The 22,377-nt window shown below is 35.2% G+C and overlaps 1 protein-coding gene across 1 annotated transcript in view; it reads left to right on the top strand.

Moving 5' to 3' along the window:
• LOC107758299 (uncharacterized protein C8orf34 homolog) overlaps window positions 1-22,377 on the top strand; it is a 101,711-nt gene that overhangs the window by 45,269 nt on the left and 34,065 nt on the right. The window contains exons 8-9 of the mRNA XM_016576010.1: window positions 16,560-16,695; window positions 21,076-21,140. Of these exons, the coding sequence (XP_016431496.1) occupies window positions 16,560-16,695; window positions 21,076-21,140 (201 nt within the window). The remainder of the gene's footprint in view (window positions 1-16,559; window positions 16,696-21,075; window positions 21,141-22,377) is intronic.

Below are 22,377 nucleotides of genomic sequence, written 5' to 3' on the forward strand. Positions count from 1 at the left end.
GAGCAATTTGGTGATGATCCATGCATTTTCCAGCATGATGGAGCACCATGTCACAAAGCAAGAGTGATAAAGAAGTGGCTCGAAGATCATTACATTGAAACTTTGGATTCGTGGCCAGGCAACTCCCCGGATCTCAATCCCATAGAGAACCTGTGGTCAGTCCTCAAAAGGCGAGTGGACAAGCAGAAGCCCACAAATTGTGATCAACTCCGAGAACTAATAAGGCAAGAATGGATCGCCATCAGTCAGGATTTGGCGCAGAAGCTAATATCCAGCATGCCAGAGCGAATTGCAGAGGTTATGAAGAACAAGGGTCAACACTGTAATTTTGACTCATTATATTTTTTTGCCAATAAAAGCCTTTAAAACTTATGATATGCTTATCGTTGTTTTTCAGTATACCATAGAAACGTGGAAAAATAATCTACAAATACTGAAGCAGCAAACTTTGCAAACCACAAAATTGATGTCACTGCCAAAACTTTTGGCCATGACTGTACATTTGCTATAATGTGCAATAGACAAGGTTTTCAAAAATTGTAATGCCAATGACCTTCAAATATGATGACCCCCCTCCTTAAATAGCTATATATTTGCACATAGAGAAAATACAAATGCATAACTATATGCAATATGTGTGACTAGAAACTCATTTATATTTTTGTAAGAAAATATGAATGTTAGTGGCATTAGTATGACATTTTAAAAACAAATTTAAAATTAAAACATTATTTTAATGTTTTATTTAAAAAAAAAAAAAAATTAAATTGGCTTATATTCTCGGTGATCTAAAAAATATTACTTTACTTTTACTTTTAATTAGATTATTATTTTAATAAATAATTAAAATTATGACCTAATTAAAAGTGTGTGTATATATATATATTACAGTATATTACCTAAAACTATGCAGATTTTTATGTGTCTTACTGTTAGTAAATGAGTGCTGTCAATAAAAATAATTACAATTAATCTAATGATTTCGACCAGTTTTTAGAAAGCAGAATGATATATAAATATGCAGTAAAACTACTACTAATACATTAACTAAACATGGCCTATGCCTCACTTCCCATCACTATTTTCTGCTTAGCAGGAAACACACTCCTCTTACTGTGGAACTCTGATGCTTTAAATAGATATTGGATATGGTTTGCAGAGATGTTTTGTAACATTGTGTGTGTAGAAAAAAAGCCATATAAATCATATTTTACTCCAAATGATTATAGACTTATTGATTCAACGAGAGAGAGATATATAAGGATATGTGGTTCTGAGATGAACTGCTCTCAGTAGTTGCAGGCTGATGGAGTTCCTGGTGTCAGGTAGTGGCCTGGGCTCATCACTCATATTGAACACCCTGTCAGAGGAACTCAGACAAACAGTGAACAGATGGGAGAGAGTCATCGAGACGGGAGTGAGATACTGCGTCTTTGGATCTCATTTCTTGTGTCAGTCCTGTGATCCCTCCTGACCTAAAGCAGACAAGAGTGTGACTCCCAGTCTCATTACAGCATCATCACAGAGAGCTGTAAAGGTCACAATCACTATCATGTGGCTAATTAATCCCTTTTGATTGTGCTGGAAACAATATTACCTCAGAATACAAATGTGCTCTTATTAAAAGATAATCTGAACATAGGAAACATTGTAGCTTTTATTCTGGTCATTCAGTTACAGATATGTAAGGAGACGTTTGTTATACACTAGCGGCCAAAAATTAATTTTTAAATGTTTTTGTATGCTGACCAAGGATGTATTTATTGCCATGTAAAATATTTGTTTTATATTTGAATATATTTTATTAATTTATTCCTGTGATGGCAAAGCTGAATTTTCATCCATCATTTTCAGCCATTACTCTAATCTTCAGTGTCACATGATCCAAAAACATTTCTTATTATTATCAATGTTGAAAACAGTTGTGCTGCTTTATATTTTTGTTGCAACCATGACACTTTTTTTCCAGGATACTTTGATGAATAGAAAGTTAGAAAGAAGAGAATTTATATTAAATAGAAACCTTTTTTAACATTATAATTGTATTTACTGTCACTTTTGATCAATTTAATGCATCCTTGCTGAATAAAAGTGTTGTGTTTTTTTTCCACAAAATTATTAAACTGCACAGCTGTTCTGACAGTTGTTCAGACTTCTTTTATAAATAATTGTACATTAAAACATTTTTAAAAAATCATAATTATTCCAAACTTTTGTCGATAACATTGGGGTGTCATTTAGCATTATCATTAATATTAATACAGACAAATTGACAACATACCAGGAATGATTTCTATGTTTACAAGAAAAGTAAAATCTAGTTTATAAACGATTGGTAATGTGAGATTCAGAATGCAATATCCTCTGATTGCCTGTTTACCCTCATAGGGTCTAGTTATGAATTTGGTATCAAATCTGTCCCTTTCATTGCCATGTCAAATGATATATCTGAAGTTTGCATGGGCTTATACTGACCTCTAGTGGTGGAGATCAGCGCAGCATTTCTCAAAATGTATTATTGTTGATTGTTCTGTTCTAAACCTCCTCATCGATCCTCTCCTCCCCTCCTGTTTGCAATAAACGGCATTCACATATGTGCAGCATTACTGTGAGAATCATTTGAGCCCATCAGTCACTGATGCCCTTCTCTCTCTGGAGAAAATCTGGTGTAATCGTGTCTGAACCCTCTCCCCACCTTGCTTCAATGCTCAATTCAAGTGAGTGTAATTATGCTAATGAATAAACCTTGTACCTGATGTCTTCAGCCCACTGTTTTTTTCTCAATTGATCATGTATTCAGTGGAGGTGCTGCTCAGGCTGTTTACTGAACATATTGACTGGGCACTTGAGGGAATCAGCTGCTGTGCTGCTCTAATTGTCTTGCTCCTCTGGCAATTCTGTGAAACTGCAATGAAATTAATTTTTAATATAACACAGATTCAGGGAAAACTGAGGAGAACATCTTAATTCTGTTCTTCCCTATGTTTTCTTTTTCTTTTTTCTTTTTTCTTTTATTTGAAATATTAAATTTTTACCAATATGGTACAACATGCTTTCATATTACTAAAATGTTGGTCACTTTTTTTGTTTTATTTTTTACATCACAGGGTTGGATTAAAGTTCAGTTTTGTTAAAAGTTACTGATACATTAATTCTATATAAGTAATGATTAGTTTTGCCCCCCAAACCCTGTGATCTTTAGGTGTGCACGACTTCAGCTGAGGCTGGATTTAAAGGGATAGTTCACTCAAGAATTAAAATTTGCTGTTAATTTACTCACCCTCAGACCATTCAAGGTGTAGGTGACTTTTTTCTTCAGTAGTACAGTAAAGACATTTTTAGCTGAAAGTGTGGTCCTTGGTGATTCATAAAATGCAAGTCAGTAGTTACCATAACTTTGAGAAACAAAAAAGCATATACAGGCTACACAAAATTAATACCAATGGCTCCTGACGATATATAGAGATATATAATATTACAATATATTGTGTATTGTATATATATTAATCCATCCATTGGCTGTTCATCAGAGCTTGTGCAGTTGCTCTAGTTTCATTAAAAGTTAATATAATAAATATATGAAAATTTAAATTGTTCCCTGTCAGCTATATTACTCAGTAGTACCAATTATATTCATGAAAATTGATCCGTATATTTTTGTTAGTTTAATGGGTAGCATGTTTTTGCAACCTTGTAATAATATCAAAATTCTTAATATAATTATAGTATAAAACATAGTATACAATTATATTATATTAGTTTATGTTAGGTTTTATTATTATTATTATTATTATTATTATTATTAGACATATTACTATAGGAGTTTGACTTTGGCAACGTCAGCTTTTTACCACTAGATGGAAATCATAGTTATTTTTCCCTTTATTTGAACAGCTTGAACTGTCGGAAGTAAAATGAACCAATTTGCTGACATAGAAGACATAACATTGTTTATGAAGGGTTACAAAAATCTGACATTAGTTTTCTGGGGAAAAAAAAAATATAACAGTCATAAAACTGTTGCCGACCCAAAGTCTCCTTTTATTCTGGGATTATTTACACTAAATAATAAGATATTTGTATAAACAAATCAATGAACAAAAGCAGTCTCAGTGGAAAATGACTCACAACTTTTGTATATGAGATAAATACATGTGGGGCCACTCATCATATATAGTCTGCACACAGTCAACCACATTTTCAACTCTTCAAGTGGGGTTTTTGAAGCAAAACCCTGTTTTTGGCAGCACGTTGTTGTCTTTTGGTTAACTAATAAACCAACATGGTAGAAAACCCTTTTCCCAAGACAGCAGTGCTTTCCCATACCAGAGCAACACTAAATATTGCCATTATGACTTTCATGGCCTCACGAACTTGATAAAGATACAGATGTAGCCGCACATTTACAGTAAATGATGTCTGAAGAGAGAGCTCACGGGACACTGGTTGCTTTTTTGCTGTGCTAGTCAGTCTTGGCGAAGACAGATGCTGACAGATGTGTGTAACTGAGACTAAAAGAAATAATGTAGATCTATTCTCAGGTTGTTTTACATGTCTAAGCTGTGGCCACTCGGCGGGATGAATAAGCTATTTCTGCCATGGTTTACGGTTTCAAATTTTGTGGCGGCGGCCTTTTATCTGGTATATTGTCTGTCTCTGAATATGAGTCAGGTCACGTCTGACACCGTTCAAACACGAGAAATAGATTTATGAAGGAGTGTTCATGTGGGATGATGGGACAGAGTTGATAAATGGTGCCCTTGTTTCACACAGATCTTGCGTTGTCATTTTCTGGAGGGTGATGCACATATGGAGGGGTTCTGTGGGGGATGAAGCTCTCTCGCGCTGGATGCCCACCCGTATGGCACATTTGAGACACCCACTCCGTCTCGTTCAAAGAGACCCAGATGACATAGTGGCTGTGAATCTCTCCAGTGTGGTTTGTTGGTTTGGCTGACAATAAAAATATGGGAAATTGTGTTTTTTTTTTTGGAAACTCCAAGTGCTGAGAGAAATATTGTATTCTGGTTCATTGGTTTTTGACTGATTTGTATATAAGCGGGGTTATTTGTATCTTGTTATTTCTGTGTCTTTATTGGGACACATTAATTACTGAAATGAATTGCACAAAAAAAAGAAATGACATTTTTCTGAATAAAATGTAAGAGGCCCTTGACCATGCAAAAGTCATTAAGATTGATTGATTGACTTGAACAAAAGTGACAGTGAAGACATTTATAATGTTACAAAATATTTTTATTGTATTTATTTTAAATAAATGCTGTTTGTTTGAACTTTCACTTCATCAAAGAATAAGCAGCACAATGTGGTTTGTTGGTTTGGCTGACAATAAAAATATGGGAAATTGTGTTTTTTTTTTGGAAACTCCAAGTGCTGAGAGAAATATTGTATTCTGGTTCATTGGTTTTTGACTGATTTGTATATAAGCGGGGTTATTTGTATCTTGTTATTTCTGTGTCTTTATTGGGACACATTAATTACTGAAATGAATTGCACAAAAAAAAGAAATGACATTTTTCTGAATAAAATGTAAGAGGCCCTTGACCATGCAAAAGTCATTAAGATTGATTGATTGACTTGAACAAAAGTGACAGTGAAGACATTTATAATGTTACAAAATATTTTTATTGTATTTATTTTAAATAAATGCTGTTTGTTTGAACTTTCACTTCATCAAAGAATAAGCAGCACAATGGTTTTCATCATTTATAAGAAATGTTTATTAAGCACCAAACCAGCATAATGATTTCTGAAGGATCATGTGACACTGTAGACTGGAGTAATGATGCTGAAAATTCAGCTTTGCATCACTGCAATAAATTAAATCTTAAAATATATTAAAATAGAAAACAATTATTTTAAATTGTAATATTTCACAATAGTGCTGTTTTACTGTATTTTTGACAAAAAAATTATTTTGTGTATTTGGTGTAATGCAATGTGTTTATGCGGTTTAAAGTAAAAAAAACACATTATTTTCCACATACTGTACATTATTGTTTCTCCTCTATATGCCCCGCCTTTCTGAAACGCGTCGATTTTTACAAAGCTCATCGGTCTGAAAAGTGAGGTGTGCTCTGATTGGCCAGCTATCCAGTGCGTTGTGATTGGCCGAATACCTCAAACGTGAGACGGAAATGTTACGCCCCTCACATACTGTTGATGCCGTGTCCGGCCGGAGCGACGAGACATAAACCAGCACGGATCAGCTCCAGGCATGACGAAGCGGATATCGTCCTTTAAATATAAAAACGTACTTACAGTCTGTGAGTCAGAAGCGCCAGACTGTCCTTGCAAAGTTGGAATTGCCCCACTTTATAGAAACAGACATCGGCATTGTAGGCTATACTCTCCCAGGAAACAGTCCTCGTCCTCTATAAAATGCGCCGCACACATCTGAATATTTGGGTTGAACTGTTCCGGAACAGTGTTGTAAATACAACTTAACCACTGATTTCTAGTCGTGTCCTCTTTTGGAAGGCCAAACAAAGTAGTTTCACTTTCATAACGAAACACACAGCGTCTCCACAACATGGCGGCGGCGGCAACAACAATACTACAGCGAGAATCAAAGTTACGCCTTCTTTCTTTGCGTGAACATTTGGGCAGTGTTATGCAAATCTTCCCACATCGTGACGTAGACATGTGGGGGCGTGTTAGAATGAGCCGTTTTAGGTAGGCGTGGTTGACTCTTAACTTTTATAAAGAATATCTCTTTGGATTTGAGACTTTAGTCTTTGCAACTTTACAGATCTTCTTTATGCACCAAGAGCTTGTAACACTCCAAAGAGAAAGGAAAAATTGAAATCGCATCATATGACCCCTTTAAAAATCTTTCCAACTCCAAACTTTTGAACGGCAGTGTATATGTAGTATTAATATAGTACATATATGTGTAATATTCCATATATCTGTCCATCCTGTACTATATAAAGATATTCCATCACTGGAAATTTTTTTTATTAATTTATTTTTTATAACTCAGCTTCAGGGAAAACTGAGAAAAGATTCTTAACTCTGTTCTTCTCTAAATTGTATTTTTCTCCTTATTTATTTATTTATTTGAATCACTTGACGGATTCCATAAGTTCATTCAGTATTGAATTTGTCAAAATTATTCAGATGCGTAACCCTTGTGTTTGTGAGTGTTTTTCAAGCTTAAAATGAATAATTTGTTTGTGAATGGGACTGCACTGATAGTGATTCCCTAAAAAGTAGCAGTTCATAAGAGTCAGACTGAATCAGACTACACTGGTTATCCTGAATGTTTTTGCATGAGCCCTGTGAGGACAGCCGTGGAAAGTATGTCATTTTTGGAAAATTAAACTATAAATAGTTTTATTATAGTAAGGTGTTTTATAGTCCCTTCACATTAGAATAGAAGAAAGTATTTTAACATTGAAAAAAAATGACACTTTGCCTCTTGTTGATTATGCTGCGATTAATCCTGTTTTACATGATCCTATTTTATGGCTAATCTGCGGGTTATCATTTTGAACTGTTTCACTTTAACCCCCCAGATGACGCCAAGTCTTGGTATTTTATAGATGTGGTGTAATTGCAGTGGATTAAGCGATCAGGGCGCTGCTTTTTTCGTGATGTAATGGCTGCCTGTCTTGGCAGCCGCCGCCACCCTCTGCTCTTCCCTGACGCCAATAACTCTCTCCAGGATGCGGAGACACAACAGTTGCCCTGGCAACAGTGTAAACAAATAACAGAGATGCACCACTGTATCCAGTATGCACAGTTTGTCAGGGATGCCGGTGATGATGGAACATGCTGGAGTAAATTACAGTGATCTTCAATTTTTCACATGAAGGATCTTTGATACACTGATAAGAGGGGAAAAAAGTCCCTTGTGAAAAATTATTGCTCTCACATGGCTTTTACCGCACACTTGCAGATGCATTACCTAATCGCAGGAATTGCAGGAAGTGTGCAGTTGTGCCAAGACGCTGCAAGCCACAGCTCAATGATTGATTGTGTAGGCCACAGTGAGCCATTTATTAAAACTGGATGACAGCTGAAAAGATCCAGTGAGAGTATGATGTAACCCACAGGCCCCAAGAGGATTTACAGTAGAACGAAAACCTCAAAATATGATGTATGGTAAGAATGAACCCATAGACCTAAAAACAAACATATCCAAAAATCTGACAGTGAGTCATGTTTGAGTCCAGGCGTCGTGGATATGAATGGTCTGTTTTGTAATCTTGCGATAATGTTATTCTACACACAATGCCCCTGTAACTTTTATCTGAGGGTTTGTGTGTGTCTGTGTTCCTCTGATTTGTTTCTTGGTCTTCATGGTACAGAAACATCACCTCTGCTATCAAATTCAAGCATTTTTGCAGTCGAGCATGGTGTGTGTTTCAGAATAAATTGCAGAATAAATGTAGGGGTTGTTGAATGAGTTATTGGCTTTTTGAGGTTTTTCTTTTACCTTTACAATCAGGAGATGTATGGAATACATCTGAATATGTCTGGCAGTTGCATGAATGATTTTTTTTAGGGCCAAGGTTTTCAAACTAGGGTCCAGGAAAAAAATGTCAGAAAAAAGTAAAAAAAAAAAAAAAAAAAGTTGGGGTCTGAAACATTTGTTCATGCTTTGAAAGAAGTCTCACAAAGACTTCATTTATTTGATACAGTAATACAGTAAAACTACAGTGCAAAATACAGTTAAAAAGCTTAATATTTTAAAATAGTATTGCAATTTAAAATAACAGTTTTCTATTTTAATGTGACTTAAAAAGTGATTTATTCCTGTGATGACAAAGCTGAATTTTCAGCATGATTACTCCAGTCTTCAGTGTCACAATGTCATTCAGAAATCATTCTAATATACTGATTTGCTGCTCAAGAAACATTTGTGATTATTGTTATTAATATTATCATGTTAAAAACAGTTGAGTTGCTTAATTTTTTTTAAAACTGTGATCATTTTTTTTCCAGGTTTCTTTGATGAATGCAAAGTTCAAAAGAACAGCATTGAGCTGAAACAGAAAACTTTTGTAACAACGTAAAAATCTTTAGTATTACTTTTGATCAATGTACTGCATACTTGCTGAATAAAATAATTATTTCTTTAAAAAAAAAAACAAACAAAAAAAAAAACTTACTGATCCCAAACTTTTGAACTGTAGTGTATATGTTGCTTTTAATCGATATTTATTGTGAAAAGCACAATCGAAAATACAGTTTTTATAGATAATAAGATACAATTTAAATATTGCTTTTGTAAGTAATATTTTCCAGATAATATTTAAATCTTTTGGTTTTAGTACAATGACAATGTAAATGTCAATTATTTAAACAACATGTTGTCTTTATAATATAACTTTTTTTCCTCACACAGTAAAAATCGTTTTAAAATATGTAGCTGCATTTATAAGGGGACCATTGAATTTGGGGGTCCTTGGCAGCTAAAAGTTTGTAAACCTCTGCTTTAGTGAACTTTATCTGTTTGGAGAGACTCATCTCTCTTCTTTTCAATGTAGCACCAAAGAACCATCTGTATCTTTGTATGGATCAATTATAACTGACCAGCAGGTGGCAATATTGTACATATCTGCTTTGGATTTTAACAATCACTCATTCATAAAATAGCAAACAGTTTTAACAATTGCCATTTGTGTGTAAACTGATTAAGTCATTTATACTTATCTAAGATTGTGTGTCTCTGAAGTGTCAGCGCCTCAGAGTCTTCCAGTCCTCATCAACATCGGCGTCGTGTGTAACTCCACATAATCCCGTCTTTCATTAACTCTACATATACATTTTGAAAGATCATTCATCATCGCCCGCCATGACAGACGTGAAATTTTTGCAGCGCGGTAGGCAGAGGTATTTTAGAGAACGAAAGGTTCGACTCGGGACCGTAATTATAAACGTAGTTAAAATACTGTTTTCATTACAAAGCATAACAAAAATGCTTTTCCCACTCACTTCAAAGTGCTGTATGTATGTGGGGACTAAACCACAGTGCTGGAATGTGGCATTTTAGTCTTAATGAAACACAAATGCGGAAAGTGTGCAAAGTCTGAGACGTCTAGAGCTTCTCAACAGCGAATTCTGTCAATTACCCGGCTCAGATAATTACGAGCTAGAGATGGAACATAAACCCATGGAGAACTTTGAAGTAAATCGGGAAACGTCATGTCTGCATGCGTCGTCTGCGTTTATTATAGTTTACTGTGGTATGGCTATGTGATTATGGAATTACATCTTCAACATCTTCTGAAATGAAAAAAAAAATAAAAAAAATAAATATATGTAACTTTTGGTGGGATTCATGTAACAGTCTGAAGAACTTTATTCAATTGTGACCCTGGACCACAAAACCAGTCTTAAGTCGCTGGGGTATATTTGTAGCAGTGGCCAAAAATAGATTGTATGGGTCAAAATTATCGTTTTTTCTTTTATGCCAAAAATCATTAGGATGTTAAGTAAAGATCATGTTCCATGAAGATATTTTGTAAATTTCCTACCATAAATATATCGAAACTTAATTTTTGATTAGTAATATGCATTGCTAAGGACTTCATTTAGACAGCTTTAAAGGCGATTTTCTCAATATTTAGATTTTTTTGCACCCTCAGATTCCAGATTTTCATATAGTTGTATCTCGGCCACATATTGTCCTATCCTAACACAGCTTATTTATTCAGCTTTCAGATGATGTATAAATCGAAAAATTGACCCCTATGACTGGTTTTGTGGTCAAGGGTCACAATTATGAGTTACAAATAGTGACTAACAACCTCAACATAAACCACAATAATTTGTGTAGACTGTCTTTGGTGCATTATACTACATGGAAACTTTGTCTAGAACAGGCACACACACACACTCCGGCCCATTGCTTCAGTTGGTGTGAACAATTACAGACAGAAATTCCTTGTCATCACCCCTGTCTTTGTTTGGATAACACTTTCCACCTCTCTCCAGGGGCTCAGCATCCCCGGCAGTTGATTTATTCCACATTGAAAGTATTCAGTGACACTACAGTAATGCATGACTGCTGCAAACACACACTTGCATAGAAGCTGTGCTCTTGTTTTGTCTGGATGTGTGCAGCCACTGGTACTGTATTTTGCTTTTCAATGTTATCAAAATGTTTTATGAGATATAAAGGTAGCATTTGTAAGCTGCGTCTGAGGTAGATGAGGTATTCTATGAACTCTAAGAGATTACACAAAACCCTTTTGTAGTGTGACTACAGACTACGTGTGACTAGTGTGACTCTCAGTCAGACAGCATGTTTATGCTGTAGGGCCCCAGGTTACATACAGACGTAAACGTTCATAGTTTTGGCTGACGACTAATGTTGCCCTTTTTGCATTGAGCATTTAGGTCTGTTCTAAAACCTAGTGAGCTGCTTACTGCATCTGCTATATTCTGAAGTAGTTTTTAATTGATACTTTCCGGTTTCAATTTAATTCTAGTTAAAATTTTGTTTTGTGCTTTTGTCAATTTTTTTTAGTTTTTGTTTATGAGATATTACTATATGTGTCCCTGGAGCACAAAAGCAGTGTTAAGTCGCTGGGGCATATTTGTAGCAATAGCCAAAAATACATTGTATGGGTCAAAAAATGATTGATTTTTCTTTTATGCCAAAAATCATTAGGATATTAAGTAAAGATCATGTTCCATGAAGATATTTTGTAAATTTCCTACCATAAATATATCGAAACTTAATTTTTGATTAGTAATATGCATTGCTAAGGACTTCATTTAGACAGCTTTAAAGGCGATTTTCTCAATATTTAGATTTTTTTGCACCCTCAGATTCCAGATTTTCATATAGTTGTATCTCGGCCACATATTGTCCTATCCTAACACAGCTTATTTATTCAGCTTTCAGATGATGTATAAATCGAAAAATTGACCCCTATGACTGGTTTTGTGGTCAAGGGTCACAATTATGAGTTACAAATAGTGACTAACAACCTCAACATAAACCACAATAATTTGTGTAGACTGTCTTTGGTGCATTATACTACATGGAAACTTTGTCTAGAACAGGCACACACACACACTCCGGCCCATTGCTTCAGTTGGTGTGAACAATTACAGACAGAAATTCCTTGTCATCACCCCTGTCTTTGTTTGGATAACACTTTCCACCTCTCTCCAGGGGCTCAGCATCCCCGGCAGTTGATTTATTCCACATTGAAAGTATTCAGTGACACTACAGTAATGCATGACTGCTGCAAACACACACTTGCATAGAAGCTGTGCTCTTGTTTTGTCTGGATGTGTGCAGCCACTGGTACTGTATTTTGCTTTTCAATGTTATCAAAATGTTTTATGAGATATAAAGGTAGCATTTGTAAGCTGCGTCTGAGGTAGATGAGGTATTCTATGAACTCTAAGAGATTACACAAAACCCTTTTGTAGTGTGACTACAGACTACGTGTGACTAGTGTGACTCTCAGTCAGACAGCATGTTTATGCTGTAGGGCCCCAGGTTACATACAGACGTAAACGTTCATAGTTTTGGCTGACGACTAATGTTGCCCTTTTTGCATTGAGCATTTAGGTCTGTTCTAAAAACCTAGTGAGCTGCTTACTGCATCTGCTTTTAAGCCTGGATGCTAATTGCATAGATATGTTTATATACATGGAACACAATTTGGGGTAATATAGTCAGGTCTTACCTTTTTAATGATTTTTAAATTCTTTTCAGTATTACACTATAATGAATATACTGGTATCATATTGGTTATCAGAGATTATTAGAGATTTATTTATTTATTTAATTCATTAGTATCCGTCAATATTGGATATTTGTACATGCTCATTTCCTCTATTGTTACATGTAGATTACCTTAAACTAACACATAAAGTATCTTTAAAATAATTTATTTAATTGCAAATGTCATTTTTAGCAAATCTCAAAATTGATATAAATTTTTCATATTGCACATTATAATCTTGTGATGTCTAATGTCACGTGTATCATTTAAAATGATTCATTTTTTAGATACTATTGTATAGAATTATAGCTTTAATATAGACTAATTATCTTTATTGAAATTTTTTTTGTTAAATTTATCTCTTTTTTTATTAGATTTAAGGGCTACACTTTACTATATTACACTTTATTAGTACTTATATGCACATAATGCCTTATTCTGTATGACCATGTTCTAGATCCCTTAACCTGACCCAACACCTAAACTTAACAACTACCTTACAAACTATTAATAAGCAGCAAATTAGGAGTTTATTGAGGGAAAACAAGATTATTTTCAAAGCCTCGCCACCCTCTTTTGTCTTACATTGTCAGCAGGCTCTAAATTCTCAGATAAGACTCAAACAAATCACAATGAAATTTGTGTCTTCATGACATGTCTTATTTTGTAGCTTTGCTGGATTGGCAGTCCTGGCAGATTTATTAAGGAATGGCAGTGTACCATTTAAAGAGCCTGCATACACCTTTGTTTCCCTCTGCGTCAGTTCTTTCCAAATGGAATAGAAGAAAAGCCCACTCTGCAGTCTCTCGCTTTACTATGGCAAGAGTTCAGATCCCTGTCAGGCCCATGAAGAGCTATTCCAAGTCTTAAAGTCCACTTCTGGCTCTGGCATTGGTGCATTTGTGAAACAAGCAGCTTTAAGCCCACATAAAAGAAGAAATTAGCCAAAGCTCTGTGGGAAAACACTTACAGAAAGACTTCCAATGGAAGCCCAATTAATTAGGGTGGGTTTTTATGGGCACAGTTTCTCGCACACTGACCCTCTTATAGAAAATGAACTTGCGCTGATAATATCAGCCAATGATTTTTAGTCTTTCCATTGATAGAGTTTTGAGGTGGAAAGGGTGACTATTATATACAAAGAAATTTAGGCCTAAATTTAAGATGTATATATTTGAATTGCTAAAAAAATTCCAATTCATTTGGATTACACAGCGTTAAGTTAATGAGTTAATGTGATGCATATTTGTCATACATAAATTTACAAAGATTGGTCTGAACTCTAATTTTTTTAAATTTGAGTTAAAGCAGGAGATAAATGCAACATTATTTTTATTTGCTGTATCTCAAAATAATAATAATAATAATAAAATAAAAAATTAAAGGGCAGACCAATCTTTGTGAATTTTGAACATAGATAGGTCTCGGAACCTAACTACCTGGGATAGTGCAGTGAATGCATTGACTCATGAGTCATACTTAATGAAATGGGTAAGATTTCTGTAATAGTACTAATAAACTGAGTATGTTTTAAATACACAATGACTAGTTTTATATATTTATCATCAACAAATGCAGTTTGTTTCAATCTCTGGATATTGCTTGTTCCATAGCTAGATATTATAAACATGTTCATTCACCAAATGAATGAAAATTGTATATGCAATTCAAATACATAAATCTTTATTTAGGCCTAAATATATGCCACAAATTACAGAAGACTGGAGGAATGGCTGCTGAAAATTCAGCTTTGGTGTCACAGGAATAAATTACATTTTATAATAATATTAACATAATATATATATATATATTTAAAAAAAATTTTTTTTTTTATTGCTATAATATTTCACAATATTACTTTTTTACTGTATTTTTGATCAAATAAATGCAGCCTTGGTGAGCATAAAATACCTTTCAAAAGCCTTAAAGAATCATACCAACCACAGAAATTTCATATGCAATTCAAATACATAAATCATAAATACAGGTCTGCGCTCTTTTTGTGTCTATCTCTATACTTCTCTCAAATGCTACATCTCAGCCAACTCATATCAGCTTTAACAAAATCGCTGCCATATTGCCACAGGTGCCCCCCTCAGCGTTGAACCACACACCCTGCAGCCCAGTCCGAAAAGAGAGACTTTCCCACGACGAACAGCTGTGTTCTCCTGTACAATGCTGCGTGTGTGTATGAAGTGGCCTCTGGCTCTCTCTCTCAGCTGGATCAGACCTGCGATGATGAATGAGGCATGTAATATCACCACACTCGCTGGTATTTCACGAACAAGGCAGTGTCAGCATTCCCGTGCCAAGCCGACCTCCCTTTTACACAAACACATGCTTTCCGTGCTTGCACAAAGACTCATGGGAGAAATCTCGTGTCGACATCACGGAGCGTTCGCACACAAAAAGGTGCGTTTGTGGGGCTTTTAATTGTGACTGATAAGTTGTTTCCCACTGGGCCCCTTCCCACATCAGCAGCTCGAACAAAATGACGAGGCAATTGAGAGATGTAAAGTGAGTCGGGTAAGAGTTTCGTGGATGAATAGGCCAAGTCTAATCCCTGCCATTAGCTACACTTACTTGTCTTACAAGGTGCTTTTTTTTTCTGTGTGTCCTTCAACACGCTGTCAGCTGGCAGTGCGTCTCAGCGTAAGTGGTACAGTTGGTATATAACACCTACAGCCCCAGGCACGGGTGGGAGGCGCTGACCTCACGGAACGTGGCTCACTTTACCCCACTGCTCCTCGTTCTTGCTGCATCATGATGTTTGTGACAATGAGAATGAAACTACCTGTGAGAAACATGCTTTGTCAAAGTGCCATTATAAAACAGTTCGTTTTACAAAACGTTACAAAACGTTAAATTGGTTGCAGTATTGCAATTCTGCTAGCTGTAAAGCTGCTTAGATGGTTTTGTTATTCAGTTTCAAATATATTTTATATAAACAGAAATATAAAAACATTTTGTGAAAATTTTCATTTAAACGAACTGTTCTCCATTTTAATATATTTTGAAATGTAATTTATTCCTGTGATGGCAAAGCTGTATTTTCATCAGCCATTACTCCAGACTTCAGTGTCTCATGATGCTTCAGAAATCATAATAAAATACTGATTTGGTGCTCTTTTTTTTTTTAGACTATGCTGGTTATGCTGTGCTAGTTTTACGTTTTTCTCACTGCACTCTGAATTATAAAAATAATATAAATAATATAAAAATGTGATTAATATTGTTGTAAAAATGTAAAATGTTTAAATGTATTATTATTATTTTTACGCATACCTCATAAGGATCTTTGTGACTTCATACAAAGGCAGTAAATTCAGTCTGATCATAACCTGAGGGTTAAAATCATTAACAGATTTTGATCCGTCTTTCTTTCTCTGTCTCTTTGTCTCTCTCTCAGAGGATCTGGATGACCTGCGAATGGAGGGGGTCACTGGCCTGTTGCCGTCTGGCAGTAAGTTCAGCCAGGGCCGCAGCTCCTACTGTTCAGAGCCCCAGGCAAAAGTTACTCTCAACATCTGCTCGTAATTGTTGTTATTTTTATTATAAAGACAAATTAAATCATTAAATCATGTTATTTTAATGATGATTATGATGATTAAAATAACATTGAATTATAAAAATAATATAAATAATATAAAAATGTGATTAATATTGTTGTAAAAATGTAAAATGTTTAAATGTATTATTATTATTTTTACGCATACCTCATAAGGATCTTTGTGACTTCATACAAAGGCAGTAAATTCAGTCTGATCATAACCTGAGGGTTAAAATCATTAACAGATTTTGATCCGTCTTTCTTTCTCTGTCTCGTTGTCTCTCTCTCAGAGGATCTGGATGACCTGCGAATGGAGGGGGTCACTGGCCTGTTGCCGTCTGGCAGTAAGTTCAGCCAGGGCCGCAGCTCCTACTGTTCAGAGCCCCAGGCAAAAGTTACTCTCAACATCTGCTCAAGGTGTGCAAGGTAAATATTTACACAGCTCAATATTTACCAACAGCTCTCTACTCAATGACTTCACCACTCCACTAGAGCCACCCCTCAGCCCGTGAGCATTGTCACCCCCGAAAACCTCCATTCAACAAGTCAAGTGGTACACACAATGTGAAGAATGTCATCATTATGTCCGCACTAGAATGCACTGTCATATATCTTAGTCAAGTCACGAGTCACGTATCCTGACCTCTGTTTGCTGAGAGGCCGCAACCGAACCCCTTTCAACCGGATATGATGGCCACACGCAGCATTCCAGCAATCTTCTTTCTTTTTTGCTTTTCATTTCTGCCCAAATCAGATTCACCACAGATACTTTAGACATTCTTCACAGTCTACGAGATGCTGAACACATCTTCGCACGTTTATCACTCAATCACCATTTGTTTGTGCACTGTTTATCACATTGATGTGGAAGTTCATTTGTTTATATCACAGGTTAAATGCGCAGGATTGTGGATACGGCCCACCCCGGTTACATATTTGGATCAGAGTTTGGGTTTCTTGCATTGATCTTTTTTCATCAGTGATGTCCGATTCATGAGCACACTGTTCTTTTGAATCTAAAACCTGAACAGTTCATTTGAATAATTTATTCATGAATCGGATGGAATCAGTCCAAGTGATTCTCTAACTGACCTTGTCTGTTTGTACACCTGGAAGCTCTTCAGTGCCATATAGACTTGCCAAACAGCAGCAGCCATATAATGTGAGGAAAGTGATGCCCATCTCTCTCTGTTTTTTTCTTCTCTGTTTCTTTGCCTGGGCATGAGGCTACTTGGAGGACTCAGGCAGCATTCTTCACATTTTCTAAGGCTCAGACATAGGAATCCTTTTATCTGGACATTTGTTATCTCAAGTGGTCAATGAGTGAAGAACACAGTACTTAACAGCAGTCCGGAAAGTCCAAATGTTAGACACTTTCAAAACTTGTAATATTATACTTAAGCCCGTCAAGTCCATTCAGTGGATTCACTGATTTATTGGTGGTGTCTATGTGGGCAAAAACCTGAACGCCAGTTTTATTCTAAATTAAGAAAATTCTAAAACACTACCATTTTAAAAGAAGTCTCTTATGTTCACCAAGGCTGCATTTGTTGAAATACAGTATTTATTTTATACAGTAAAAACAATATTGTGAAATATTATTACAATTTAAAATACAATTTTCTATTTTAATATATGTTTAAAATTTATTTCTGGCAATGCAAAGCTAAAATTTCATGTCTTCAGTGTCACATGATCCTTCAGAAATCATTCTAATACGCTGATTTGCTGCTCAAGAAACATTTAATATTATTTATGTTGAAAACAGCTGATTAATATTTTTGTGAGAACCGCAATGCAATTTTTCAGGATTCTTTTATGAATATAAAAATAAAAGTATTTATTTGAAATATGAATAGTTTGTAGCATTATAAATGTATTGTTGTGTACTGTCACTTTTGGGTAAATTAATGTGTTCTTGCTGAATAAAAGTATTAATTTCAATGAAAAAAAGGTAATGTACATCAAAATTCCAGTTGACAAAAAAAAAAAAAAACTAGTTCATTTAGAATAACCTATAAATGTTTCTCTCACAGCCTCGTTTTAATTTGCAGTCTAAGTTTTATTAATGCAATGCATTAAAAATAAAATGCAATAAAATAAATAGAACTAAATAGTGAATGCAACAAATCATCTTTTTCTAATTATTCATATTTTATTTATATATTCTCAAAAGTTTTCTCACAAGGTTTATTGCAGTCAGTCACAGTGAAGCTTAAACTGATTATGAAATGTGAACTTGTGTGTTCTTAGTCTTATAAAATCTTCTGCAGGGATCTGCTGACCCATAATGCACCACTGTAGGAAAAGGTCATGGGATTTATTCCTTATCTGCTGGTGTCTCTTCATGTGATGGATGAGGTGGTAGACTACAGCCACACATGCTTAGAAAACAGCTCATCTGGATGTAGCACAATTGCTCTCCGTTTTCATCTGCTCCTTAAATTGGCTACAGATATGACTCGTCAATATTATGTATGGGGTACATGAACAAAAAAGTGCATCTGATCCATTCCAGGACAGGAGTAGGTACTATAAAAGGCAATATGTTATAATTGTGACATTTATAGGATGCAGAGTAGCCTTTTATAGCAAAGCTGGGCCACAGCTGCCAAATGCATCCAAGATTCGACCCCTGTCTGCTATAATTGAGGACTGACCCGATCAAGCACAGCTGTATGAGTCATTCACCATCATTATTTTAATTACTCACTCAAAAAAAATATGCTGTAAGAAAAGGAACTGCCTCAAATGGTGGGCTAGACCAGATTTGCTTTTTCTCAGTGGCTTCAGGATGTATGAGAGAGAATGAGGGAGAAAGTCGTAGGTGGATTTGATATATGGATAGACAGAGAGAAAAATAAAGTTGCTAAGCTGCAGTGAAACAGCAAGACAGGTAAAGTGGTAAAAAGAGAAGGAGTTGTTTTCTTTTGTGAACATGCATATTAGCTGCCCTGATTGCTTACGGGAAAAGGCACACAATGCTGAGAAATGTGAAATGAATCAAGCCTATCATTTTCTAAGTAGCATTTGGTGATTTACAGTTCCAAAATAACAGTTTGAGAATACGGCATTGTTGAAGAATAAGGTATGACAATTGCACTGCTGTAGGTCTTCATTTTCCAGTCCTCTAAGAAATTTGTGAGAAGGTTTTAATTGGATGCGCCTACTTAAATCGCCTGGTATGATCCTGGCCACACAATCTTTTTTTTTTTTTTAAACATACTGATTTTCACTGCCTTAAATGAATAGTTCACCCAAATATAAAAATGTGCTGAACATTTACTCCAAGATGTAGATTAGTTGTTTCTTCATCAGAACAGATTTGGAAAAATTTAGCATTACATCACTTGCGCACCTCTGCAGTAAATGGGTGCCGTCAGAATGAAAGTCCAAACAGCTGATAAAAAAAAAACATCACAATAATCCCCAAGTAATCCACACCACTCCAGTCCATCAGTAAACATATTGTGAAGCAAAATCTGCATATTTGTAAAAACCTATACATAATTAAGGTATTTAAAATTTAAACCATCACATCTGGACAAAATACCAGTCCATAATCCATTAAAACTGTTCCTCCAGTGAAAAAGTCCATCTGCTGTCCACTCACATCAAAATCCATCATATTTGTTTAGAACTATTTGGACTGTTTTCACTTATAAATGGGGTTTGATCTGTGCATATTTCTCTCCTCATTCAGGCAAGAACTGGAGAAAGCAATATTATGGGTAGAGGATTTGAGCAGTGGTTTAAAGTTAAAAATGTCTTGATGGATTTGTTTATTACATACTGCTTTTTGCTTCACAAAACATTAACTGATGGACTGAAGTTGTGTGAATTACTTGTGGATTATTGTGATGTTTTTATCAGCTGTACGACTCTCATTCTGACGGCACCCATTCACTGCAGAGGATCCAATGGTGAGCAAGTGCTAACTTCCTTCAAATATGTTCTGGTTAAGAAACAAACTCATCTCCATTTTAGATGGCCTGAGAATGAGTATATTTTCACTAAATTTTCATTTTTGGGTGAACTGTTCCTTTAAGGATCATGGTAGTATAAACAGTAAGATGGATAATTTACCCAAAAATGACAACTTTGTTGCCTTTCTTGTTTTCCTAGACCACAAAAGGAGATGTTAGACATTATGTTCATGCTATAAAGCTCCAAAAATGACAAAAAAGCCCATTAAAAACATAAGACAGTTGTAAGGAACAGACTAAAATCAAAGTCCTCTTCCCCACTGAAATAAAGCGCAGCATCAAATTCTGCTTTTGAGGATGAGTAAATGATAATAATATTTTTGGATGAACTGTTCCTTTAAGAACAAGCCCTCTTTAGACAAGTTTCTAATCCCAGCATCCTCTGAGATAGGACATCATAAATGATGGGTGTTTGAGACAGCTGCACAGTTTGGTGATTAGTAGATTGTTGTCAGGTCTTAAGCGTTCCCCTATGTTACGCTCTGTCTACATTCCAGCCTGCCCATATCCTCATCCTCCCCTGATAGTGATAAGACAAATAGACTGCTTTGGCACGGTCTCATCACCTTTTATGAATAGAGACTCACTGTCTCCACTTGTTCTCATCCAGCAAAGACACAAGGTAAAAATAGAGATTTTATTCGATACTGATCCATTACACAGAGTTCTTTCATAGCCTCAGCAGAGAGTTCGCTCTGAAAGGAGAACATGATAGTATTTTCACTGTTATCTTCCACAGCTATCATAACTGTGGGGAGAAATGCAAGCCACTTATTTGAAATTAAAACCTGTAATGTTCAATTTTTGTATCTTTTTTTAGGCTTCAAGGGGACAGTCTAACTGCAACACCCCATTTCCCAGAGCAAGCTGTGCCAGAAATACCTTGTAAGTACCTACAGTCATTACTGAAATGAATGGAGCTGTGGGACAGCATTTATTTATGGGTCACACAAAAGGCCAATCCTATCCTATCCAAATATATTGCACTAACTTTATATATACACAACGTTTGGAATATTATGTTTTTTCTTCTTTGTTTTCTTTCTTTCTTTCTTTCTTTTTTAAAATAAGTCTCACACAAGCTGTATTTAAAAAATACAGTAAAAACAGTAATATTGTGGAATATTATTACAATTTAAAAATTTAGAATGGTTTTCTATTTTAATATAATCCTAAAAATGGTAGGATTCTTTGAGGAATATAAAGTTAAATGAATACCATTTATTTGAAATAGAAATATTTTGTAACATAATACTTTACTGTCACTTTTGATAAATTTATTGCAGCCTTACTGAATAAAAGTATTCATTTATTTCTTTTTTTAACTCTTACTTACTCCAAACTTGTGAATGGTAGTGTATGACGGTGGTTTCCCAAAAAATATTAGGCAGCGCAACATAAGGAAGAAATCATTGGGCAAAAAAATAGTTATTTTAATTTGTAATAATATTTCACTGTTACTGTATTTTTGGTTAAATAAATGCAGCCTGAGCATTGGAGACTTCTTCCAAAAAAAAAAAAAAACATTTTCTCGACCCCAGGTTTTTGAATAATAGTCTATATTTCATTAAAAAGCATTTTTTAATAAAAATATATAATTATATTATTAATTAATACATTTTTGGGGAGTTACACTCTGAACTAGCCTTGCCTTGTTGTGTCATTATCATTATCAGTCATGAAGGTCTGCAGGTTACCGAGAGGACTCTCTGTAATATCATTTCCTGTTTTGTTTTTTTCCCCCTGAAAGATAGTTGTACCACATATCTTTGTGTCAAGTATGTTAGTGAAGTGTGTATCATGCTTACTTCCTACTGGCTTCATTGGAGGCAGCAGAAGTCTGGACATCATCCACTGCACTGTTAAAACTCTTAATGTTCTCAGAGGAATACAGGCCAGAGGGGTTATTGTACATGTTGGTGACCACCCTTGGACTGCCAGAATTGAAAGGCATGGCGCTCCTGTTATGAGCAGAGCCTATATGTTTCACCTCCTACAGAAAAAAAGAGCAGGTACTATTACGAGTACAAACCTCATAAAACAGAAGAGGTTATTTCACCCAAAAATTCTTTGAGAATTTACTCACCCTCATGTCATTCCAAACCTGTATGACTTACTTTCT

This window comes from Sinocyclocheilus rhinocerous, unplaced genomic scaffold (genome assembly GCF_001515625.1).
Source record: "Sinocyclocheilus rhinocerous isolate Xijiao unplaced genomic scaffold, SAMN03320098_v1.1 scaffold142, whole genome shotgun sequence".
Lineage (NCBI taxonomy): Eukaryota > Metazoa > Chordata > Actinopteri > Cypriniformes > Cyprinidae > Sinocyclocheilus > Sinocyclocheilus rhinocerous.